The sequence below is a fragment of the Coturnix japonica genome, chromosome 3 (genome assembly GCF_054131305.1).
Source record: "Coturnix japonica strain WE chromosome 3, WE-NBRP24, whole genome shotgun sequence".
Taxonomy (NCBI): domain Eukaryota; kingdom Metazoa; phylum Chordata; class Aves; order Galliformes; family Phasianidae; genus Coturnix; species Coturnix japonica.
Window position 1 is genome coordinate 78,735,599 of NC_140665.1, and position 26,862 is coordinate 78,762,460.

General features: G+C 40.8%; 1 protein-coding gene across 3 annotated transcripts in view; it reads left to right on the top strand.

Annotated features, from left to right (window-relative positions):
• The first annotated feature begins 21,012 nt into the window (after nucleotides 1-21,012).
• The window catches only part of LMBRD1 (LMBR1 domain containing 1), a 62,396-nt gene continuing 56,546 nt past the window's right edge, over nucleotides 21,013-26,862 (top strand). For all 3 annotated transcript variants that reach the window (XM_015859143.3, XM_085541989.1, XM_015859144.3), the window contains exons 1-2: nucleotides 21,013-21,095; nucleotides 22,098-22,274. In XM_015859143.3, the coding sequence (XP_015714629.1) occupies nucleotides 21,036-21,095; nucleotides 22,098-22,274 (237 nt within the window). In that variant the 5' untranslated portion in view covers nucleotides 21,013-21,035. The remainder of the gene's footprint in view (nucleotides 21,096-22,097; nucleotides 22,275-26,862) is intronic.

The following is a 26,862-nucleotide window of genomic DNA, read 5'->3' on the forward strand; positions in this document are numbered from 1 at the left end:
TATGCTCCAGTTTCTGGCCGTTTCCCCTTGTCCTGTCTCCATGCACTACTGAGAAGAGTCTGGCCTCACCACTTTGCCCACCACACCTCAGGTATTTATAAACCTGGATCAAGTCCCCTCTCAGCCTTCTTTTTTCAAGGCTAAACAGACCCAGTTCCCTAAGTCTCTCCTCATAGGGGAGATGCTCCAGGCCCTTCACCATCTTAGTCGCCCTCCGCTGGACTCTTTCCAAGAGATCCCTGTCTTTTTTGTTCTGGGGAGCCCAGAACTGGATGCAGCATTCCAGATGAGGCCTCACCAGGGCAGAGCAGAGGGGGAGGATCACCTCCTTCGACCTGCTGGACACGCTCTTTTTAATACACCCCAGTATGCCATTGGCTTTTTTGGCTACAAGGGCACACTGCTGGCTCATGGTCAATCTGTCGTCCACCAGGACGCCCAGGTCCCTCTCTGCAGAGCTCCTCTCCAGCAGGTCTTCCCCCAGCCTGTACTGGTGCATGCAATTATTTCTACCTAGGTGCAAGACTCTACACGTGCTTTTGTTAAACCTCATCCGGTTTCTTACTGCCCAGCTCTCCAGCCTGTCCAGGTCTTGCTGAATGGCAGCACAGCCTTCAGGCGTGTCAGCCAATGCTCCCAACTTCGTGTCATCAGCAAACTTGCTGAGGGTGGTCACTATCCCCTCATCAAGGTCGTTGATGAAGATGTTGAACAAGACCGGACCCAGTACAGACCCCTGGGGGACGCCGCTAGTTACAGGCCTCCAGCCAGACACCGCACCGCCAACGACAACCCTCTGCACTCTGCCAGTCAGCCAGTTCTCGACCCACTTCACCGTTCACTCATCTATCCCACGCTTCCTCAGCTTTGTTATAAGGATGTCACGGGGGACAGTATCAAAAGCCTTACTGAAATCAAGGTAGACTACATCTACCGCCCTCCCCCTGTCCACCCAGCTAGTGACATCTTCATAAAAGGCCACCAGGTTGGTCGAGCACGACCTCCCCTTGGTGAACCCATGCTGAGTACCCCTGATAACCTCCTTATCACCCAGTTGTCTGGAGATGGCATCCAGCACAAGCTGTTCCATCACCTTCCCTGGGACAGAGGTGAGGCTGACTGGCCTATAGTTACCCGGGTCTTCCTTCTTGCCCTTTCTGAAGACTGGAGTGACATTGGCCGTCCTCCAGCCTTCAGGCACCTCCTCAGTTCTCCAAGACCTCTGACAGATTACAGAGAGAGGCTCAGCAACAACCTCCGCCAGCTCTCTCAGCACCCGCGTATGCACCCCGTCAGGTCCCATGGATTTATGGACCTTAATGTTTCCTAGGCACTCACGGACCACCTCTTCCCTGACTAAAGGGGAATCTCCCATTCCCCGGTCTCAGGAACTTGCTTATTAAGATCAGAACTGTTTACTCCAATTAACGCCATTTCAGAAAATTTTAAAACTACATTGAATAAAGATTCGCATAAACAAGAGACTACAGTTCTGATTCAGATCCTGGAATATCCAGTAATACTCATTAAGAGTTGCCCATAATGTGTGCTATTTAGTCTGTCGTGATCCCTTAAAGGAGTAAAAGAATTGGTGAAAACTAGTCTAACTGCAGGCAAACCTAAGGGAGGCCCTGGGAACTCAGAAAAACATAGACAAGGCTCAAGATGGACAGGCCCACTTTATTTACTGCTCTGCAGACAGGCAGAAACACACTCGTCTCAGAGATCCCTCTCTTGAGTCAAGAAGTCAAGAGTGGACAAAGATTGAGATTTAAAGTGGACCTGATAATGAAAAGAATATTGCACCAACAAAAACTGAAGAAACTGAAGCAAATGCCACCAAAAAAATCAGGTTAAGAACAAGACGTGTTTAATCTGTAATCGCCCCTTAGGGTAGTACAGTATATGAAGCCAACTGCTTTCTCTGCAGTAAAACCCGAGGGAAACAAAGGAAATCCAGTCCGGCCACGCGCCTCAGAACAGGGCCGATGCCGCGGCCATGGAGGCCCAGGGCAGCTGAGGGGAGGCCGAAGGGTGGGGCCGAAGGGTGGGGATGGGGCGTCTGTGACGGCACAGCGCGTCACAATGCGGGGCTGGCATCGAGGCCAGCAGCGGGCAGCGCTGCTGCACTTTGGCCTGGGCCAACGGTGAGTGCAGCAGCAGGGGGAAGGCTGCGCTGGGCCGGGCGCGACCTGCGGCCCGCGAGGGGTTTGGGAGCCTGCAGTGCCGGCAGCGAGCGCTCAGGGGAGCCTGTGAGCGGCTCTCTGGGCAGCCAGCAGCGGCGCTGGCCTCAGCCCCCGCTGCCTCCCAGCTCCCTCGGCCCCGCTCCTACCTGAGCCCAGGGGCTGTGGCTCCTGGACCCGCTCCCCCAGCCGTGCTCGAGCTCCCACCCAGCCCCACTGACCTCCCCTCTCTCATCTCTTCCAGATCATGGCTTTGGCGTTTTTCTTCGCCTTGTTGGCGCAGAGAGTGGCTTTCGTTGGTGATGAGTTGGACGTGGAAACGCTGGAACGCATGCGTGAGCGTGAGGTGTTTCTGCAAGAGCAGATGACACTTCAGTGGCAGCACGTAGAGAACCTGGGGCAGAGCTGGATAGGCATTCGAGCCTTGTCCTCTGTGTTGCCTTACCGGAAGGTTTGCAGCCTTCTTGAACGCATGCGTGAGGTGTTTCTGCGAAAGCGGATGGAAAAGCTTCCGCTTCCGCTTCCGCAATTGGAAGAGAGCAACCTGAAGAAGAGCAGGGTGGATATTCAAGCCTTGCTCTTCTCTGTGTTGCCTTACTGGAAGGTTTGCAGTGTTCTTTGCATTCTCTTCCTTTTTCTCTGGTTCATGTGGAAGATCTATAAAAGGTTCCAGAGAAGTGAAGACATCAGTGATGAGGAGAGCTCCATCAGTAAGCAGGAGCAGCAGGAGGAGCAACAGGTTGATGCGCTCTGGCCAGACCAAATTCATCGAGACAACTGTGAGCAGATACTCCTCCTATTTGGTCGCCTCATCAACTTATGCCAGTATCTCGTGTCAGATACTTTCTTTCCGGTGCCAGAGCGCCCCATCGGGGTGGGCAGTGCCTATGAAGGCTGGTGTCCCCCTGAGAAGGAACCCATCTTCTGCCTGCTTGTGCCCCTGTCGGCCCCCCGTGGGCACGTTTTCCACCTTGATCTGGGTGCCGCAGGGGAGCTGCCAGCAAGGAACTCCCGCATCCATGTAGATCTGGAATGCACGTGCGGGAGGGAGCCGGAGATGGGTATGCGGTGCTTCCTCCACACCTCCAAGGAAGAGCTGGGAAATCAGCACCCCAGCCTACTACGTGACTTCTGCGAGGACGCCTACCTAGATGTGGAGAAGACTGTCCGAAGGTTCCAGGTGCTGATCACACATGCCTGGAAATACATGCCTGAGGCAGAGACGTGCAGCATGAATGTGATGCCGTCCGGGCGCTCCTGCAGGATTCATCTGACAGACATCCACAAAACAGCCTGCGTTGTTGAGATTGTGTTTGGCGTCCAGCAAGAAAATACGGACATCTTTCTGAGCAGCCAGGAGACAGAGGCTGCTTTTACCCCCAGCACAACCTGGCCACAGAGTTGTGCGGTGGCTGAGGCAAAGTTTTTCCAGCACATAGCCACCCGTGACCAGTGGAACACTTTCAACCTCACATATGTGCAAGTGGGTGCCCACATCCTGGCGGGACAGACTTTTTCTCCCTACCAACTGAGGACAGTGCTCATGCACCTCCTGACTGACATCCCTTTGAAAAGCTGGCATGGGAGCTATTTCCTGCAGCGGATGGATGACATCTTGCGCTACCTGTGCTGCTGTGTGGAGGAAAAATGCCTGAACCATTTCCTCATAGGAAATGAGGATGTGCCTGCGGAGATTATCTTGCCGCAGGAATTCCGAGCGTCCCGACCGCTCAACCTCCTCCAGCACCTGGTGCAAGATCCAGACAGTTATGAGCAGGCACTGCAGGAGTTGTGGGAGCTGCAAGATCAGCTCACAGGCCTGCTGTTCTATTGGAAATGAGAGACGCCCACTTGTCCTACAGACGAGCACTCTGGACATGGAGAAGACACCACTCAGCAGGCAGTCAGAATTGCTCCCAAATGTTTTCTCCACAACAAACCAACAGTGCGGTAGCCAGAGTGCCAAACTGAATATGCACAAGGGAGCAGCTGGTGTGAGACTACACTGTCCTTCCCTCACCAGCCTGAGGACCACCTGGGGAGAGAGAAGATGCTCAGCCTCCTGTACAAACTCTCCAGGATATGGAGAAAACTGCAACCTGGTTCCAGGAACTGGTGAGAGAAGCCTGGGTAGCTATGCCTCAACTGTCAACAGTGCAGCGCGAGTTGAGGCCCTCCGTCTGCTTCTGCAAGCTCCGGCTGACAACCACCTCTTGCAGAGTCCTCTGGATTGAGCTCAGGCTCAGGGTACAGCAAGAGGACTTGGACACATTTCTGTCCTTTGAGTAGGCAGGGGCTGTTGACAGCAGAAGCACGAGGAGGCCGCAGAGATGCGATGCAGCAGAGACTTCTTTGGGAAACAGCCGCTACCGCAGGCTACATCTGATGGATTTCAAAAGAAGCTGCTTACTTAAGGCAGCGTTTGGAGTGCAGCAAGACCATGAAGACATCTATCCGAGCAGCCAGGAGACAGAGACAGCTAGACCCATATCCTGGTAGCCACCGGCATTTCTACATATGGGACCACACGGAGTGAAGAAGAATCATCTTTGTCCACACTGAAAATATAGTTAAATAGTTAAATATAGTTAATGTAGATCAGAAAACGCATATTATTAAAACATATACATCGATGCTTCATCGATGTATATGTTTTAATTAAAATTTAATAAAAAATTTATAAAAATTTTTAAAAATTTAAAAAAAAAATATTAAAATTTTTAAAAATTTTTAAAAAATTATAAAAATTTATAAAAATTTATAAAAATTAATAAAAATTAAAAAACAAACAAAACTAGTGGTGTATGTGCCCTTCTTTTGGTGAAACTAATGCATCAGCTTTGGAACACCGGTGGATGGCAAGCTGAGACTAACAATTGCAGAAGCTAGCTTTAAGCTTGACTGTGTTCGTTAGACATTATTTTGGGGCTTTGTAACTTGGGTTCATGGTGAAGGCATGGCCAGGACCCCCTTTTCTGCAGAGCTGGCACTGACATCGGCAAGGAAATAAAGTAACACAAATACATTAATCTGACTTAAGGCAGGGTAAACCCATGTCATTGCAGCTGACTTTCCTCCCATTCATCAAAAATTCTGTAGCAACTAAGCAAATACAAAGCAACTAAAAACCGCCAGCTAGGCCAAAGACAGTAAATGTTCCCATGCTTTTAGCTGGAGAGAGAAGTAAAAAGTGTTGATCTGTAAGCCAAAGTAACACTCCTTTCTTCCTTCTCTATACAGTCCTTCACATGTGCCACCATTCTGTTGTAGCATCATGAAGGAAGTAATCCAGAAAGTGACATAGGTTCCTGTTAACCATGCCATTTCTTGATTCCAAGAATCATTTAACAGCCATTAGGAGGGAAGAAATTTTGGTTTTCAGATTTTATGTAAGACCACCATACAATTCTTGTCAGCAATATACATCACAGAATCACAGAATTGTAGGGGTTGGAAGGGACCTCTAGAGATCATCGAGTCCAACTGAAAAGCAGGTTCCCTACACCAGGTCACACATGTAGGCATCCAGGTGGGTCATGAATATCTCCAGAGGAGACTCCACAACCCCCCTGGGCAGCCTGTTCCAGTGCTCCGTCACGTTCACCGTAAAGAAGGTCTTGGGCATATTTGTGCGGAATTTCATATGCTCCAGTTTCTGGCCGTTTCCCCTTGTCCTGTCTCCATGCACTACTGAGAAGAGTCTGGCCTCACCACTTTGCCCACCACACCTCAGGTATTTATAAACCTGGATCAAGTCCCCTCTCAGCCTTCTTTTTTCAAGGCTAAACAGACCCAGTTCCCTAAGTCTCTCCTCATAGGGGAGATGCTCCAGGCCCTTCACCATCTTAGTCGCCCTCCGCTGGACTCTTTCCAAGAGATCCCTGTCTTTTTTGTTCTGGGGAGCCCAGAACTGGATGCAGCATTCCAGATGAGGCCTCACCAGGGCAGAGCAGAGGGGGAGGATCACCTCCTTCGACCTGCTGGACACGCTCTTTTTAATACACCCCAGTATGCCATTGGCTTTTTTGGCTACAAGGGCACACTGCTGGCTCATGGTCAATCTGTCGTCCACCAGGACGCCCAGGTCCCTCTCTGCAGAGCTCCTCTCCAGCAGGTCTTCCCCCAGCCTGTACTGGTGCATGCAATTATTTCTACCTAGGTGCAAGACTCTACACTTGCTTTTGTTAAACCTCATCCGGTTTCTTACTGCCCAGCTCTCCAGCCTGTCCAGGTCTCGCTGAATGGCAGCACAGCCTTCAGGCGTGTCAGCCAATGCTCCCAACTTCGTGTCATCAGCAAACTTGCTGAGGGTGGTCACTATCCCCTCATCAAGGTCGTTGATGAAGACGTTGAACAAGACCGGACCCAGTACAGACCCCTGGGGGACGCCGCTAGTTACAGGCCTCCAGCCAGACACCGCACCGCCAACGACAACCCTCTGCACTCTGCCAGTCAGCCAGTTCTCGACCCACTTCACTGTCCACTCATCTATCCCATACTTCCTCAGCTTTGTTGTAAGGATGTTGTGGGAGACATTTCTGATATTATTTATAAGTTATTTAATGATTTATTTTGCATCGTGTACTGGTATGACAAAGTCAGGATCTGAGACAATCAGATATCAAAGAAAGAGAAGCAATTGTTCAGACAGTTGATTATCTTTTACACTGAGTAGCTAAATGTGTTTGTTTGAATGCCTTTTCATCTTTTTAACTGTCAGAGTAAAAACAAAGAAAAAAAAAAGCTAATTTTGATTAAATCATAAACACTTTATCTCTTTAGGCATAGGCTACTATGCAACACAGTTCTTCTTTAGATGTCATCAATTTTAAGGTCCTTTATGTTTTTCCCCTTTAATAACAAGTTGAGATAACAGAGTCATAGTATATGGTGTTTACACACACAGAACTAGGCATGGGCATTAAACATACGCTACTGTAGTGAGTTTTGATTTTACTTTTCTGATGTAGCAATGGCATAAGATTTTTATGCCAAAAAATAAAAAATCAAGTAAAATCAAGCCCTATTTTTCCTCATAAATATTACAGAAACACTTTGTTTTCTGTTTACCAGTTTACTAGAATGTCTTCATAACTTTGAGATAGTTGAGAGACACCTTTAGCAGCCATTTACCAATAAAATTTCATATTGATATGAAGAAAACCACAAAATATGAAATGAAAAATGAACACACTTCACTATTAAAACAATACAATCATAAAAGCCCACTGATCATAATTTAATCAATTTAATTTCCAATTAAATAATCTTGAAAACAAAAAGTCATTTTTATGTCTGGCTAACTTATGATCCGAGACATTTTTTAACATCTTTGTTAAGCCTTCTCTAGAAATGAAATTTTGTTATCTGCTTTCTTAGTGTTTGTCCCCAAAGAAATGTTCTCCTACAAGACTGATACTAGTAGTCCCTTAACTTACCTTGCCTTTTGCTTTCAGATTCGCCTACTCAGCACTGGACTGTTCTCCACTACCTGTGGGAGATTGCTGCTACACAGTTTCATGCTAGATTCCCACTGGAAAGAAAGAGCACTGATAAATTAGCCTAAGTAAAAATGTTTCTGTCTTACTGCAGATCACAGAAAACTCTAGTAAGTTTATTTAGATTGAATTATTGGCTTTGTTGATATCAGTTTGTAAAATATTGTTTAGAATCTGTGTTCATGAGCTTCTCATCTGGATTATAATAGAGTCATTGAAAATATGGTGAAGGGAATACTGTACTATTATTATTACTGTGTTAATGTGGCTGAAGGTCTTACCTTTGTTTTGTTTTCTCAACCCTTTCCAGCCCCCACTCTGTGTAGGTTCCTTACTTTCTTCTCCCACAGTGGTTGATGGAGTTCTCGACCTCAGACTTCTAGACAGACACCTGGTGATCTAAGCAGCTGTGTACAGATTAACTGATGCTTTGTTTAGCTGTTACTGTTATTACAGTTAAACACTACAGAAAGCAAACATGAGAGGAAACACTAAACACTTGCCTTTTTTTTTTTTTTTTCCTAAGTAGGCTCAGAAAATAAATAAATAAATAAATAAATAAATAAATAAATAAATGTTACCACCAATGGATTTTCATGTCCACCATCTCTATACCTGTTCATATCAGTCAAGTTCATGAGGTGGATCTACACACTGATCACTCAGAATTCATCTAATTATAAGAGAAAATATCTAAAAGCGGATTTGATAGACGCTTTAATGAAGTAAGTCCTTAAACAGAAGATGGTATTAGATGAAACTGATGATAAATGTTTGAAAACAAATTTTCTCACAGCTCACTGTATCTTTGCAGGACAGATCTTTCTTCCCACACTTTCTAGAAAATCTTGGAGTTCAGTTACTACGTAGCTTTCAGGGTCCTCCAGGTCTTGCAAACATCCTGTTCCTAGCTGTCATCTCCAAAACTCAGGTTTTGCTCTTCTCTTTGTTCCTAGAAGCCTTCCTTGACTATACCTTCATATTTACTGTGATTTCCTCTGTGTTCCAATTTTATCCTAGTGAAGTTTCTAAATCTGTTCCTAATCTAAATTTCTATTTACTTCTCAAAAAGAACCTGGGGTCCTTACTTGGCAGCTTTTATTCCTGATGTACTTTCCATCAAAAGTATTTTACCTCTTCAATAGTATCCAGTCATTTCTGACGAATGCAGTGTTTGTAGGTGAGTGATAACTTTTCAAGAGATGTGATTTAGTCTTAAACATATGGATTTACAAGGATTCCAAGACATTCCTAGAATGTGAGCTGCTGTATTAAATGTATTTATGGGATTTCTTTTCTTTTGACATGTGCCTTTTTATTCTCAAGCATCCTCTGAAGATCCAGGCTTCAGGTTTTGGATCATGATATGCCTTTAAATACTGTTATAGTACCACAAGTCTTATTTCTGTGTACAAACCTAGGCTATCCTCAAATATTCTAATGAATAATCAAAATGAATTGAGGGGCTTTTGTCTTCCTTTTACTACAAAGCAAGATCATTTTTTTTTGTTTTGTTTTGTTTTGTTTTGTTTTCTTCTGGAACTACTCCTATTCAGTGAGAACAAATACAGAGCAGGATGCTTGGATGCCAGAAGCGAACATAACATAGTTATACCATTAATACCAAACAAAGTAGTAACACAACTATCTTACTGATACTTAACATTTCTATCTGCTAAGCCCTACTTTTTTTCTTTCTTTCTTTTTTTTTTTTTTTTCTTCTTTAAAGCTATCATTACCTCTCAAAGAGATAGTTTTCCAAGATGCTGTAAGACACTCACTAAGTGCAGCCCTGCAGTATTTGTTTCTGCATGCAAAGCCTCATATTTAATTTCACTGCATCACCTTTTCCCTGGGCAACCTAAGCCACCCTACAAAAATGAACATTTAATTATTGCCTACTCAATCATTTTCATGTCAATGGCAAGCTATTTGTAATGTTTTCCATCTGAGTGAAGCAAAGCACTGCACTCTGTTTAATGATGTTTATCTAGAATTAATGTGACAGCTTTCCAACAAGCCAGTTGAGCAATCTCCAGTTTTCAGGGAATGTTCTAACCACATGCAACTTATCCCCAAATTGGAATACTGGAAAGGGAAAAGCAGGACTGAAATTTTCTGAAGTTGCTTAGCAATATCCTCGCTTTCAGCCTAACTTGTTAACAGCTTTATTTTGAAACATAGTCCATCAGTCATTAGTATCATTCAAACCTGCTTTCATACTAGTAGGTGTACGAAGGCTTGCAGACCTACTTTATGTAGACAGCCTGATTGTGAAGACAGTCACATTGGCAGCCATGAAAAACTGGTACTGATATACCTACAGAGGCCGTGTTGTAAAGGAGAAAGTTGTTACTAACAACAAAAATACTGATTCTTTTTATAAATCTATTTGACATTCTATTCTGTGGATTTCAGGCGTGCTTAAAGAGGGTGCTTACATTTTCCACGCATTTGTAAGGTGTACTATTTGTTTGAATTACAACAAGGGTCAGCAAAACTAACATCAAAATATAATAAAATGCATGTACTATAATCTACAACAGTTAAGGCTTTAAAAAATGATCCAAATACTGCCAGTGTAAACCTGGACTGCATTTGAGCAAAGATAACAATTGTAATGTTGTCATGGTTTTATGACTTTTGGTTACAGGTATGTTACGTGTTACAGGTACATGTTACATGTTACATGTACAGGTACAGGTAACATCGTAACATGTTGTGCACTGAGAGTTAGTGTTAATGCTTGAGTTCCAGGTACCTGCCCAGAAGAGAACTACATTCCCCAGGGGGCTTCGCAGTCAGAGAGGAGATAGACAGAACTCCTGGCAAGGTCACCCAATTGGGCTTGCATAGGTGCTGATTTTCAGCTCTTTTTCACAGCAGAACTTCCACCAGAGTGTTTGTTTTCTAACTGACTGGGAAAAACAAAACAAAACAAAACAAAAACACGAAACAAAAACACAAATTTGTGAAGCGTCTTGTTAGCCTCTGCAAATCAAGAGTTTGCTGTAGTTGTATGTACTTACAGAAATTGAGGATTTGATGATGGCATTGAATTACAGGCTCGAATGCTTTGGAAAGTAATGGTGCCAACAACAGTAACAGAGCTTGACAGATAGATTAAAATTTGGATCAACTGATTTTAGTTTTGAAAAAAAAAAAAAAAAGCTACACCACAGATTTCCTTTGAAGTCTCCACATACTTAATTACAAAAATACTTATATTACAAGCCAACTTCTGAAGTTATCGCTATTCTAAAACTTCAGTGGAAATGAAATATTTTTTGAAGTAATGACTTGCAGATTTGGCTTCCACTGATGTCTCTGGCAAATATACTTAACTGCTTGGGCATCTTGGGCATGGAAACGACTTTGGAGAACTACAATATGGGAGCCCTCTGGTGGTTAAAATACTAAAATGCCCCTTAAATGCCAATCACTTAAGTGCAGAAGTCTCATGCTGCTTAAACTGTGCATTTAATATCTAATAATAATGCATCTTGTGATTAATTAAAATTTAATTGTATTACCTTTAACAAAATTGCAGATTTATACATCGCTCCTCTATAATTCTTTTTCTCCTTCTGTTCTCCCTTGTAAAACTCTCATGTTTGTCTGTAAATTAAAGAGAAAAACTCTGTTAGGAAGTAGCTGAAAGAAGAAGAACATGTAAAACTAAATTCTTGGGGAAAAAAAAAAATAAAAAAATATTAATTTTGCATACCCATGTCTCCAGATTCTATTGCCACATAGAGAGCTATTTGAATACATACTTATTCCTGCCCACTGTCTCAGGACACTCATTTCCTAGAAAAGGGATTGGTAGTTGGTTGTATTCATACTCATTCATAACCAAATGATACGTGATCCTCAAGGAAGGACAGAAATAGCAGGAAGTAAAATAGATCACTTTTCTTTAAATTCAAAACTACAGTTGTAACTGCTTCTGTGCTACTTCAGATCAAAAAGCCTAAGTGATAAAACTTAAAAGCCAGCAGCTGCTACCTCATGCCATTCCTCCTTTTTGTGAAACTCCCTACTACTCAAACCCTGGTGCAGCTCCTAAGAATAACAATTTCCTTTGCACTGCTCCAAAAGTTACATCCTATCTAAATATAGTTGCTCTGAGTGGCATTTATCAGTGACATTTTTCAGATGGGAAGGGACACTTGGGACCTTTCTTATGCAGTCCTCCTACTCAAAACAAGGTCACACTGAGTCCAGATTGTTCAAGGTTTAAATCCAATCAAGTTAGAAATAACAGAACTTCTCAATTGATCTTACATATTTTTTTCTCTCCATAGACTTGGTCAGATTCTTCTGTTTCAACTCATATCTGCTGTTTCACCTCCCCCAGACATGCACCACTGACTCCATCTTGTAGATGGCCTCTAGGTATGGTAGTCTGCAGCCAGATCTCCCTGAAAGCTGCCTCTTCACAAGCTAAGTAGGGTTCCCCTCTCTCACACAGCCACTGCTCCAGACCTCAGTCATCATGGTCACCCTCCCCTGAACTCAATGCCACTTTATCAATGAGTTTCTCATCACATAATTAGTCACTTATTCTTTACAGATGCAAGCATTAAACTTGTTCTTCTTTTAATCACCATGGGGAAAACGATAAACTTTCATGCTCCTAGGCATAGTTTTAAGGCCCATTCTGGTGGTTAGAGATGAAGCTCAACTCCTCACTGTAGTATAAAACCACCTTTCCATACTGCTAGACAACCTTTATTTTTCAGGATTCTTTATACATCATTTAAACCTATCATATGGACTGTAAATGGCTTAAAAAATCTTCTGAGCAAGGGGAAAGTCATCTTTATCACTAAGATTACCCACTAATTCTGGTAAATGACCAAAACTCCTGCCTTCAGTGAAGTCCTAAGGACAGTTGTACTGCGCTGAATTCACTGAAAAATACTAATGGAAGTGATTGAAAGGCCATAACATACTACACTGACTTACTACTACTGTCTGTAGAAGATATTCCTTATTTCTTATTACTCTACCCCACATTATCCCAAATTTCCACTATTTTTTATATAATAGACTTCATGACTGTTGTGAGTTGTTTTGACATCTAATATAGATCTGGCTGTCTATTCCCTCTGTTTCTATAACTATTTATTTCCTAAACTGAATATTAAAGATTCTGAAAGCCAAATCAATTGGCAGCTTCACTACTTAATTTCCAGGGGTAGAACTGAATCTACTTTCCTGGTTAATCTCTACCCAGTTTCCTCAGCACATTCTGGAAAAATCTGAAAACATGTTTTTGTCTTGGTTGCAATTTTCCCTGTACATAAAATTATTACCTCCAGTAATTAAGTACAAATATGCACAAAACAGTAGCTTGGACATTCTAATGCGATCAGTCAACCAATTCCAGTTCATTGACTAGGACCATGAAAAAAATACAGGGTGAAATCTTTTCATTCTGACTAAAAACAGCAGGTAGAGTCTCAGAAGAATTCAGCAGTTCATGCATTTCTGCCTATAAACCTCTTCCACCTGCTGAAGTAAGTCCACATTGCTTTCATTCTCATCAGCTCACACAGAGTTGTAATTTGCATATGGGAAAGGCAATAAAAGCTTTTACATTAAAAAATAATAAACAAATAGAAATACATTGACCTTGGAAATTTCTCATTTTTACAGCCCTCATTAAAAGGACTGTCTCTGACCTACACTCTATCTCAGTCATCTCTTTTGCCCTGAGACTTTTTACTCGAACTGTTTTTGTTCGAGATAAAAAAAAAAAAAAAAGGGGTGAAAATAACCTTCATAAGCATCACTGAATATTTCTTGGTATTGTATTAAAAGGAAAACTGCTCAAAATTCTCTCATTTATTCTGAATTTATAACTAAAATATGCATTTATGTTCTTCTAGCATTTCTCAATCCTTTCAAAGATAATCCCTACTCCAATTATAAAATAATAATCAATTATATTGCCCTACTTCAGTATTACCATAGCAATTAAAAGCAACACATATTTGTTGTAACTTGTTAGAGTTCTGTGCTGTAGTAAAGAGTTCACTGATCCCAAGATACTGCAGGTTGTTCTTCGCATGGTGGAAACTCTGCTCTGTGTAACATATCAGCCTTCACACACACATGCACACATATATATATATATACATATATACACAATTTTACATAAATCAATAATTTCATTAATTCATTTTCAAAAGATGACAAGAATGATGTGGTACATAAATGATTTTACAAATGGATAGCACAGTGTCTTTAAACTCTAAGAACTATGATACAATCTCAGACTTTGGGTTTCCTGAAACAGACTCTGCCACTAGCAATGGTTTTATTGGGAGGACCACTATATGTTTATATCTTTTACAAATGTTTTTGAATGTTTCCCCTGGATCCCACAAAATACTGAGAAGACTTCTTGCCCAACTCAAAGTGAACATTTGTTTTTCCTTAATGTGACAGCATTCTGAAAGCTGTTCCTTTTCCACATTTACCCAGAGTAAGAACTGAGCAGACTTCACCCAAGCTAAGGTAAAAATTTTCACAAGGTTCATAAAACTAGAAACCTTGTCCCTCCTGTTTATTCAAATACTCAGGCATTGATACAACAGTAAGTAGTGAAACCGAATAAAGCTTAAAAGGAAAACAAGGTTTCTGTAGTAAAAAGCAGTCTGAAGACTTCAGTATGGTTGAGGTGGTTGCAACAAGATAACATTTTAAAATAAAGATACTACAAGGAGGGAAGGGCTCATGATATTCTCTGCTAATGAAAAATAGATACCCTGAGCCATTTGGGGTTTTCTAAAATACTGCTTACAAGCCTGCAGACTGACAAACTCCAATCTTAGCCAAAATAAGTTCTACTTTTTTTTTTTTTTTTCTTTTTTTTCTTTTTTCCCTAGGAGAATGGAAAATTTAATTTATAGAATGAGAAATATCTGTTAGTAGCGTTTAGGAAGAAAAATAAATCCATGTAACTGGTTAAATAAGGTCAAGTAAGCACTGAAGTCCGCACTTCCAGAAAGAAAGCTGATGGCATTCACCAATACAGCATGACTTCATCCAAGATTAAGAGCCTTTAAGAAAAAGCTGACAAGTTTTTATTGTCAGTGGTTAATTGCATGTACTTGCACAGTATGAGGCTGAGTGCATTCTGTTCCATAGGGCTTACAGGCATTACTGGACTCTAAACCATGCAATACAAAGACTAATTATACCTTTAACCATAAAGCTGTGATACATTTTGTCAAATAGCCCTAAACCCATTTTTAGTGATTTCTAACATTAGAAAAAATTATATAGAGTTTTTCACTTAATGGATTTTAAAATATGGGATTCCCATTAGTCCACGCACTTTAAGCCCTCCCTGAAATTTGTAGGATTATCAAGTGGGAGGAAAGCAAGTTGGTCAAGTGAGAAGGTGCACCTGCTCTCTCTTGGTATGTACACTATCTAGTTCAAGTATGATACTAATCCCTTGTCCTCAGGAAAATGAACACTGTATAATGTTTCATATACTGTATTTTCTACAGTATCTCTCCTTTTCTTTCAATCTTCTTACCACATTAATATTAATAAGCAGATTTGCAACTCAAAAGTAAATTTGACGTGCAAGTCACCTTGAGTAGTTTGTACTTATTTCTGACTACACACAGACAAAAATGATTGTTTTTAAGATAAGGAAAAAAAAATTAAAATATTTTACTCTTCATAAAATGAAATTTTTATAAAATATAATTTTCACTTTTTTTTTAAAGACTTCCAGTGAGAATTTATTAAAAATAATAATAATAATAATAATAATAATAATAATAATCAGTTAATTATTAGCTTGCAGTAAGGATAAGATGTGTAGACAGGCTTATCAACCCTAACTAGATTGATCCAGAAATTATCCAAGTTCACTTATACAATTCTCACATGCAACCCCAAACACAATGTCTTAACCAAGCAATTCATATAACTGTGGCTCATCAGCAGGTTCTCAGACCTTGCTGCATCTTACAGTATTTTGATGATGAGCTTTTAGTCTTCCCTGCTCTTCCAAGGGAGAGAGGAAGAGGCAAAATCCTGAGCCTGGGCAGGAAGAAGCACATCCACTACTAGAGTACAGAGGAGAACAGAACCATGTCGACACTACCAAGTTTATTTTATAAGCCATGCTAGTTTGACCATGCTTTTGGAATGTCCACCAGTGCAGATGAGATGAACAGTGAGTCATGTCACTGTTACTTATACTGTCAGCTGTGAGTGACTCAGCAAATGGGGTATGAATGAAGCTGCTTTACTGGCTGGCATGTATCACAACACTTTCTTCTCTTGAGTAGTAACACTTCAGAAAATTACATCTGATCTCCTATTTGTGTGGAATGGAGATGTTTCCTCTGCATCAGTGATGAACTGTATCCTCTCAGATTACTTGACTTATGATAATGAGTCTCATTAATTAGTTTCTTAATTAGTCTTAACAATGAAAATGCCTAAGAGTTTTATTCTACAGTTGCTTCTTTTCAGTCCCAAAGTACTAAGGCCTAAACAGTAGGCCTCAATCCAAAGTTGACTGAAAGATGAATCTCCCAACCCAATGATATATATCACTAGTATCTGATCATTAGCAATATACACATCTCAGACAAAACATCTCATTAGCAAGAGAAAGAGCTTAGATAGATAGCTTAGATGCTTAGAAAGCATTATGAGAACATATGAATCAACTACATGGTTTCTCCTTGAGTTCTGGTCAGACGTAAGGGGAAATCCAAAGGGAGAATGAAAGCAGATGTTTTCACCTAATTGTCACAAACTTGTTTATTCAGCAATATAAAAGACAGACCCCTTATAGCAAAGTTGGAGACCTCATCTATGAGTGCATGCACTGTGTAAGACCCCCCAATGGCCAAGAATTTGCCTCTCCAAATCCTCACTGCAAACAGGGTTCCCCAGTGACTAGGGATCTAGATAAAGTATTAGGGCAATTAGCAATTTCAGCAATCACAAGGATCAACACAATAGAAAGGTTAGGCAAGAAATCTAACAACAGATGAACTGATGCAATAGGAAAACACTATAAAGGAAGAAAAAAAAAGACTGCTCACATATATCTGAAAAAGGATCTAAACTCATAGAGGAAAAATTCACAAAGCAGAAATCTCCAGAAAAAGATTCTTCCCCCCCGTGGCAGTGTGCCTTTAAATGGGGTATAGGAGAGGTGCAGTCAGGCTCCATCCCTTCTGGTCACACAGCAGAACTGTTTTCATGTGTGCTCCCAGAGCTGACCGGGTCCTTTCCCCAGGTGATCAATCAGTGATTCAGGCCATGACTCAACAGTTCCCATACATTGAGGTATCTTTCTTAATCACTATTGCTATCCTCGTGTAGTAATGGTAAGGTGTATTGCCTTTGCATTGCCTTGTTCTGTACTATTCTTTCTGTATCATTTCACTTATTATCTTATTGCTTTAAACTTAACTTAAAGATAAACATACTTCATTAACTTGGTGTCTGCAGCCTTTGTGCTGACCTCGTCCACTGGCAAAACAAGCCGGTGACGTATGAATGCAATTAATTTTTTGAGTTTCTGCTGACACCTGCCCCAGCACAACCTTAGGAATATCTTTATTGACATTACTGAATGTGCAAACTATAGGCAGAAATCAGTAAGGGAGAAAGCTGGTGCTCTTTCCTGGACAATTTAATCTTTGCCAAAGTGCAGTGAGAACAAATGAATGTGTGTACCCTCTTTTAGTTAGGATCTTCAAACTTGCATTTAGCAAAACAATGATGTACAAGATAAAACAGGCTATATTCTGTTTTCTTGTCATTAATTATCTAAGAAACAGGTGTGTGAATGAATTTATGAATGGGGTTTATAACCAAACAGCATTGATAACATGATGATATTTTAGTTGTTTCTGAACAGATTACGGAGAATCAAGGCCTTCCCTGTTTCTCTAGCTTCTCTGACAATAAATAAGTCAGGAATGGGCAAGAAATTGAGAGAGGACATTTACAGGACCCTGACACAAACCAATCAGAAGGATATTCCCTACCATATTACAACACACTCAGCAACTACAAATTTGATCATTTGATGCATAGACACATGAAACCATTTTCACTGAATCCTTGAAAGCCTGTTACCTCATTAACAGTGGGTTAACGAAGACATATTACATTTTCTACTAGTGAGAAATATATATATATTAGAGTTTGTTAAGAAATTATATACTCTTAACTGTTTAAATTAGCCATATTTGAAAATAATTTTTTGATTACACTAAATTTGCTTTTATGGCTTATTTACTAATATGTGAAATATTTATGTAACCACTTAGGTCAAAACAAGAAGATGCATGGTAGGATGGATCTATAGCATTTTCTTTTTTTACAACAGTCTTAATTCTAACTAGTTATGGGTCTCTGATGTTCACTATTTCAATATTTTATTGATAAAGGTATGCAGCATTGTAAAACTCATAAAATCTTTATATACCCCAAAGGCAGATTACTTTCCTTCCCACTTGGGGATAGTTTATTTTTAAGGCTGTTCTTTAAGTTTTTAATTCTTCATGTGGCCTAGGTTAGTTTTGAATTATAACATACATATTTAAATAGTAACGATATCCAGGGAAAAATTTTCTGTGTTGGAGATAATAGATACAAATAATTACTAGTGTATATTAAATATATATAATAGGACATACACAACAGATTTAATAATAGACCGTAAGGCATTTTCCAAGGTGGCGTTTTCCTTTTATGTGTTTTCATAGCTGAAAAGGAACAAGGACTGAAATGCTACTTCCTGTAAACTCCTATTTCTTTAAATTTTAAATACTTGAATTATTCATAAGTCAGGCATTTCAGTGTTATTTGCTGAAAAGAAAAAGGAAGCTAATGTGGTATTAGCTAGGTATTTTTTGAAAACTGTCTATGAGCACATCACACAGCATTCATAATAGTAAGGACTGAAGAGACATCAAGCCTAATAGTACTCGCAGGGCTGTTTTGTGATCTGCTTCTGCCACATTCAGACTCTGTGTATGCTGACCATATGCATGCAGAGAAGGTAAATGCCTTTTTGACTATATTTACCCTAATTCTGAAGAATCTTTTTTAAAAAACAAATAAAAGCAAAAAATAAATGAACATACACTGTCCATGACTTGTGCATTGACTCACTGGAACTCTTTCTTAAGTCTTTCAATACTTGCTAAAGAGAACTCCTGAGTTCTGATATGCATTTTCAAAGAATATTATCACTGTATTATAGTAACCAAAAACATGATGCACACTCTTGTTTCAGTTTATGACTGCTGACTCCTGCCTCCAACATGCATTATAGTGAAGTGCTGTCTCCATCTTTGCAGTCATCTCTCTGTAGGAGCTGGAAGACTTATGTCCAGTCACACCAAAACCACCTCTTTCACTGTTTGAACAAGCCCAGCTCCTCTGCTGCATCTTCGCACAAGGCAAGTGCTCTCAGCATCCTTGGTGGCCTTCCTGAATTCACAATAGCTTATCAATGTCTTTCCTGTACTAAAAGCCTAAAATTGGACACAATATAACAAGAGCCTAAGGAAAAAAGAGAATAATTCCTCAGGCCTACTGGCTGTGCCTCTGTTGGGGCAGACTAGGATTCTGAGGGCATTCTTTGCCAGTGGGTGACACTCTGGTTCTTGGCCTTCCCAGCAAAACTGATCTCTAGCCAGCCTGGATTGTTGCACAGGGTATTTTCTTTTAAGTCATAGGCGTTTGTCCTTGCTGACTTTTGTAAGATTCCTGTTTGTGCATCCCTTTAATGTTGTCAGTACTGCTGGATCAAGTATATCGGTAGTTTCACCTAGCTAGTGTGCACAACAGCATGTGTGCTCAAAACACGGGACTCCCAAAACAAAGATAATGGTTTTCACTCCTCGACACACCTGCTCAGGCTACCAAGAATGGAACAGACTTAGCCTTCAGCATTTCCTCTATCTTGAGGGAACATTAGAGCGGAATGGTAAACATTATACTGAGATTTTAAGGAGTTGCTGGAGAAAGTGTGGGAAGGCCACCTTTGGGAACACCGATTCCTTTCACTGGGAGGTGTGCTAAGTAAGACCCTAATGCCTCAGGTGAAAGAAAAGAAAGGATGAACAAGAGAAGAAAAAGGTTGGGGCAGACAAGGGAATCCAGACAAATTGGCAAGCATTCTCCACCTATTTAAAACCCCATTAGAAAACTACTACAGCTAACGATCCCAGGCATACTCTTTGGCTGGCTTTAAAGGATGAAAACTGTGTGCACATAGATCACAGAATTATACTGAGTTGTTAGAATTACACTGTACAGAGTGAGGAAGCAGGCTGACCTCTCCTCTTACAGAATCTCAACTAAGCTCCTGACAGCCATTGATCAACACAGTGAAGAAGAGCATATACCAGCAGAATAACCTTCTAAAAGAGGTAGGAAAGAAACAAGAGCAGTTAAAGCCCATTGACAGGATATTTTTACTGGACAGAGCCCTCCTGCTGCCACTTTATTTCACCTTTTTACCCATTTAATTGTAGCACACAGTTATTTTATGTGCTGCTAACTATTATAGTTACTGCCTTGCATGGTCATGCTCAGTAGTTGTTGCAACAATATTTGTAATACAATATTTTGTAATTTCTACAGTGAATTCATATCATTATAACTGCCTTTAAATAATGATAATGCAGAAGCAAAGGTGAACAGCATAGTAGCTTAGCCATATAAATACTTGAGAAATGAATGATGCTAGATGGACAAATGAACTGAATTAGAAAGATCCAAGTGGTCAGAATCGAAACAAATGAGCCCCAGTTGTCCATACAACGAATGTCCTGTGTTTTTAGACATGGAACAATCTCAGCCCCATTTCTACTTGATTCATGAATGCTGTCACGTTAGTACCTTGCACATTGGCCTGACAGCAAGCAGAAATGCAGCACACGTGCATTGCTCTGGAGGAAGCTTCCAGTTCTCCGGTCCCTCCAGCCACAGGTTCCTCCTCTCAAAACTACAACTTCACCTGAACAAAGAGTTTGGACACCGCTCTCTGAGGTAGGATTTGATTTTGGGTGGTGCTGTGTGGGGCCAGGGGTTGGAACCAGTGATCTTTATGGGCCCCTTCCAACTCGGGATACTATATGATTCTATTTTAATGGTGTTTGTTTTTTTTTTGTTTCAAACACTGAATTTACTTGATACCTCTGTGTCCCGCTCCCCTCAGGTGCCCCGTACTTCCCCCGCCCCGCTCCGCCCGGCCGTGCCGGTCCCCATGGTGACGTTACGGCGCCCCTTTAAAGGCCCCGCCCCGGAGGCGGGCTGACTGCTGCTGACGGAAACCAACATGGCTGCGGCCACCTCTGAGCTGCTGACGGGATGGTGCCTCTTCGGCCTCGCGCTGTTGGTGAGCGGGGCTCTTTCAGTTCGTTTTTCCTCGGCTAGTCCTGCAGCTGCTCCCACTCAAAACCCGCGGCATCTCAGTATTTCCCTTCTTTTTCCCGTCCCGCCTCCCTTTCGGACAGGTTTTCCCTTTTCCCCCTTCCTTGCGGAGTAGGAGCTTTCCGAGTTCCCTCTTAAACTTTCCTCTTGCTCTCCTTCCTGGCGGGTTTCCCTTGTTCTCCCACATTAACCCCGGCTTGGCCCGGCTGCCTGCTTCGCATCCCCCGACCTGCTTCTTCCCGGCCGTGTCTCTCAAGGCTGTTGTTGTCTCGGGGTGTTCCTGATAAAGGCGATGTTGTAACGCTGTAAGTCAAAACAGAGTCCAGAGGTGAAGGTGTGTGGCTGTCCTGTTCTCCTGCTTATGTCATACTTGGTGGTGGTGAAGGTAAGAAGAGTGTATTGCTATAAAGAATCTGTTGCTGATGCTCAGATGAATGAGCATCCTGATTCTAGAACCGTAGGAGTCTAGAATGGTGTGGTTTGGAAGGAACCTCAAATATCCACTAGTTCCAACCCCATGCCTTGGGCAGGACTGCCCCCCCAACCAGCTCATCTGCCCAGGGCCCACCCAGCCCGGTCTTGAGTGCCTACAGGGATGGGGTGCCCACAGCTCTCTGGGCAGCTGTGCCACTGCTTCACTGTCCTCAAAGTAAAAAACAAACTTCCCTCTGACATCTAATTGGAGTCTTCCCTCCTTTAGTTTGAAAGCATTCCTCATTGTCCTATCACTGTCTATCCATGTAAAAAGTTAAATTCATTGTTGTTTATGATGATTCTATGTTTATCTTTTCCCTTGAAATATTGGAAGGCTGCAATATTATCTCTGTGGAGCATTCTCTTCTTCAGACAGAACAAACCTGGCTCACTCAGCCTGTTTTCACAGGAGAGGTGCTCCAGTCCTGATATAGGGTCTGACATGCTCTCTGATGTCCTTGTTATGCTAGTCATAACTATCTGTGTTTTTCAGGCTATTCTGATTTTCTCCTGGGTTTATGTGCGCAAGTATCAGAGTCGGCGAGAAAGCGAAGTGATTTCTACCATAACAGCTATCTTTGCGTTGGCAGTTGCTCTAATTTCATCAGCACTACTACCAGTGGACATCTTCTTGGTTTCATATATGAAAAATCAAAATGGTACATTTAAGGTATGTGCTTGTGAAGATCTTAATTGTTTCTTTGAAAGAAGCAGGTCCCTTGTGTCAATAACCTGTTTCTTTTAAACACTTAAATGTAACAAGTAAACAAAGGCTCTATTAGTGCTGGTGCTGTGGTTTCTGGGTACTAGCACTGCAAGTACAGTGCTGGCCTCTATTTATTACTTGATCTGAATTTCACTTCTATTACTTCATATTTTTCCTGTAAGGCTTCCTAAATGCTCCATTTCCAAATACTTATTTCTTTTTTGTGTGTGTGTCAGAAGGGGTATGTGTGCTACTCTTTGCCTGTACACATTTTGTAAATATTGCTTTTTAGTACATTGTAATGAGATGCTGTAGAATAGGACTTGTACCCCCTGTTTTTTGAAAAACTGATTTGCTTATTAGCAGTTCAAGTTTCATTTGATTTTACAATAGTTCTTTTATTTTTATACTGAAATATTAACATAATGGATTTTATTTTGCCTGAAAAGTTGAGTATGAGATTAGCTGTTTGTGGAGCTTAGTAAGCTAGTTTTTTCCAGGGAAGCTGGAAAGCTCCTTAAGGGGGGAGTGTGTTTGTAAAAGCGAGTGTCTTAGTACGTCTTACTATATGATATCTGCAATTATTGTTTTTATGCCCTCTAAGCAAGATAGCTGAGCAATCTTGGCCCTAAAAGTTTTGCACAGTAACCATGTAGCCCTTTTGCTGGGGAGTGCTGGTGCTTGCATTTAGTTGTGAAATGTAAGTTCTTGCTGCTGAGTGAAATTAAAGGCTATGAGCTTTCAATTAGCTTAGATCGAATACTCCACAAACCTTGCTTATCATCCTGAGCTGTTAAAAATTCAGCTGTCTCCTTAAGTCTCATCTATTTTATAGTAGATCTTTTTTCAGACCATTCTGTTAAATACTGATTATGTCCATTGGGAAAATCATGTAGCTATTAAAAATAAAAGAAAAAAATAAATTAAAAAAAAATAAATTAAAAATAAAAATAAAAAGAATCCATACAAGCAAACAGAAGACAAACCCATGCTAGAATTTCCAAGTGTTTTTATTCTAAGGAGTTACTTGAGGTAATGCTTCCTGTCCTGAGTAGGAATTACTTGTGAAATAAGTTATTGTCCACAGTGTTCATAGTAGCAGATATAGCTGAGATGTTCTTGTTTTTAATGATGCTTCTGTCAAAACTGTGGTTGTGTCTCAGCTCTTGTGGTAACATACTGGAAGATTTGTGATCTAGATGCTAAGTTTTTTTTTCCCCATCTAGCCATGCTATGACTTGCATTGCAACTTTTGTTATTGTTTTCCTGTTGTTGACTAAGCTTTGGGTGAGGCTAATGAACAGAGTGACAGCTTCATCTGCCTATGATGAAACATCACATACTGAAACCTTTGATGTTGCTCCACCTTAAGCTCCGTTGAGATATGCTTGTCGAGAGTGGAACAGTCTTTGCTGGGGAACTTGTGAAATTCTCACTGGTGACAGTAGAGATGTCCCCTTTAAGAGGGACAAAATAAAATCGAAAGTCATTCTCTCATTAAAATGTGTAGAAGGTCTAAAGTGTCAGTTCAGCTTGTACTCCTTTTGTTTGGGGAAATTAGCTGCTGTGGTTGAGTACTGTTGTAGTTGAATACATCAATATCAGTCACTGAGTACAGCTGTTGGGGGGCAGGGAGATGCTTCTGACTCATACTAGTAGGGGAAGCAAAGGTTTTCACTGATGCATTTTGGTGATTGTAATTAATAAAAGCTCTCTTAAAAGATTTGTTTTATTGTTTAGGTAAACTGGAACAGCATTTTCAAAACTATCTTTACATGGCAACCTTTTACTAATTCATTTACTTCAGGCATTTTTGACTGTATTTAAAATTTCTAGGTTCTTCAGCATGGCTTCTGTTAAAGGGTAATTAAGAGTTGTAGCATAATTTAGGCCATTGTACCTGCTGCACATAGAATTTGATTCCTTCATCTTACGGATGCTTTAAAGGTGATATGATGTACTGGTAAAGATAAGGAACAGAATGAAGCACAGCAGAGCAGTGTAGAATGTCTAAATTCAGTGGATCTTAAGGGGATTTGTCACTTTTCATCCTAAACTGCTCCTGAGGGCAGTAGAGAAATCTTATCTTAGTCTATTGAGATTCTTATGCATTTGCTGTGTTTCTTGTAAATGTGGGCCATAATGGATGGAGGAAGAAACAGGCTGTGGACCTGGAGTTTGTCCTGATAAGTTAGTTTTCAGCAAGTCCTCTATAAATATAAATTTATACTGTTCGATTTGACAAATACTAGTGCTGTTGCTAATGATGTCAAAGCTCTGCTCACTAGGTAGCAGTGTGTGTCTTCTGACAAGGCTGGCTGCTGTCCTTAGCTTTTGAGATGTCCCAGAGGAAGTTGTTACTGCTTCTGAATTGCTGATGAGGTGTGCATATGGATAACTTTCTGCTGAGAATGAGAATTCTTACTTTCTTAGTTGGCATAACTCCTTAAGTAGAGCTTCAGCAGCTCAGTGGAAGCTGATGTAATAGGTATGCTGTATGTTGGCTTGCATTGCGTACTTCTCTTGTGCGGGATTGAAGCTCAGATGTATTTACATGCTGTAGTGAAGAACATTTTTGTATCTTTACCTATCTTAATGTGAGATGGCACCTCCCTTTTGCTATGCTCTAATGTATCCTTCCTGGTCTATTACTGTGGTCTGGTATACAACTTAATTCAAGCAATAACATTGACAATAATTGTTTTAATGTTCTACATCTTTGCTATCAATCTCCGAAGTTAGAGGAGGAACTGTTCTAGCTTTTAACAGCAAAGTCCTACTGTACTTCAGTTAATAGCTCTCTTTGTAAAGTGGCTGGGCCGCTTGAACAATGGTGGGACTAAAAGGTTTCTTCCTTGGTCTCTTCTGGTATCAGTTTTGAATCTCTTATAAAAAAGCTCACTCTTATTCTAAGACCTAGTTGAAGGTAAGCAGTGCCACATGTTACTGCCTTTCCCTGAGGCATAATTAAAGCAGCACATTTTCTTTTTTAACGCTTAGCAAATTAAACAGTTTCATATTCTGTGTAACTGTTCACTACTTGCTACTGTCAAATTCTTTAGTGATCATACAAATACATAGAATTTTTCTTTTTACAGGGATGCTATTAAGGGCAGCTTCCAAAGACTGGGCTTATTGTGTATGCAACCAGCACTTGACAGTATTACATTAATCCCATTTGATAAAATATTTTTCATGGTTTATTTTTGCTGATTAAAGTATACTTTTTTTTTTTTAAAACTAAAATCTCACTGGCTAATCGTCTAACTTTAAATGTTCAGTGTCAAGTGGTTTATGGGGGATCCTAATATAGTAATGCAAAGGAAGGTCATGCTGGTTTCCTGAGATAACAGACTGTATGTTATCGAGTCTGCGTTGAATGGGAGTTTGCCTACTTCTGGGAGAACTGGTAAAGTAAATGTTGACTTAGACTTACCTTTTGCAGTCTTAAGCAGCATGCTCTCTTTATTATATATATTCTTTATTTCTACATGTATTTTTACATCTACTGGAAAGACTTGTGTTTCTCAATCTGAAAAAAAAATATATGTACATAGGAATTTAACAGCTCCAGATTAGGCATTTTGAAGCTTAATCTAGTGTTTATAGAATTCAAGTCTTGTATTAGGCTTACATTTCAATCTTGTAATCTTAACTTGGTTTGGAAGGGACCTCAAAAGACTATCTAGTTCCAATTCCCTGCTGTGGTTGGGACTGCTCCCTACCAGCTCAGCTGCCCAGGGCCCATCCAACCTGGTGTTGAGCACCTCCGGGGGTGGGGCATCCACTGCTCTCCAGGTAGCTGTGCCAGGGCCTCACCATCCTCTGAGTGAAGAATTTCCTTCTAAACTCTAACCTAAATGTCCCCTCTTTTAGTTTAAACTGTTCTCCTTTCTTCTTACTGTCAAGCTGTAGGAAGTTGGTCTCCTATTTCCTTAAAAGCTGCCCTTTAAGGAACTGTACTTTTCAGTTTGAACATTTGGAAAAGGGGACAATGGTTTAAACTAGATGCCCAAGAATTAAAAATAAAGCTTTAAAACAACAAGAAAGCATATTACATAGCTGTATTCCATTCTCATATCTAATTCTATATAGATAAGTTTTAGTCTTCATTATGCTATGACAAAAATGCTGCCTGCAGTTGGATGTCTTAAGAAATCCCATTATTAAAGTGCTGTGGGAATTGGTGCTTAACTGCTGAAACAACTCAACACAGCAAACCAGAAAAAAAAACTTCCATAAACTAGATTCTAATAAATGATCCTTGGCTTATTCTTTGCCCTGATTTGCACCTTTGGTAGCTTTCTATGCTTGGTCACTTGCATAGAGACAAATATAAGAATGCTATTTCTAAACATTTGTTTTCTTAAATGCGTGATTCTCTTGTTGTGTTGTTAAATACAGTAGGAACAGGAACTGTAGTGCCATAGATGTAGTCAGAAGTTAAGGGGCTTTGTAGTCTACTAATATGTGCTTGGAAAGATAGCTTTGATACCTTAAAGAGCTGTCATTACAAAATCAGCTGTTCTTCCTAATTTGAATTCCTAACAAA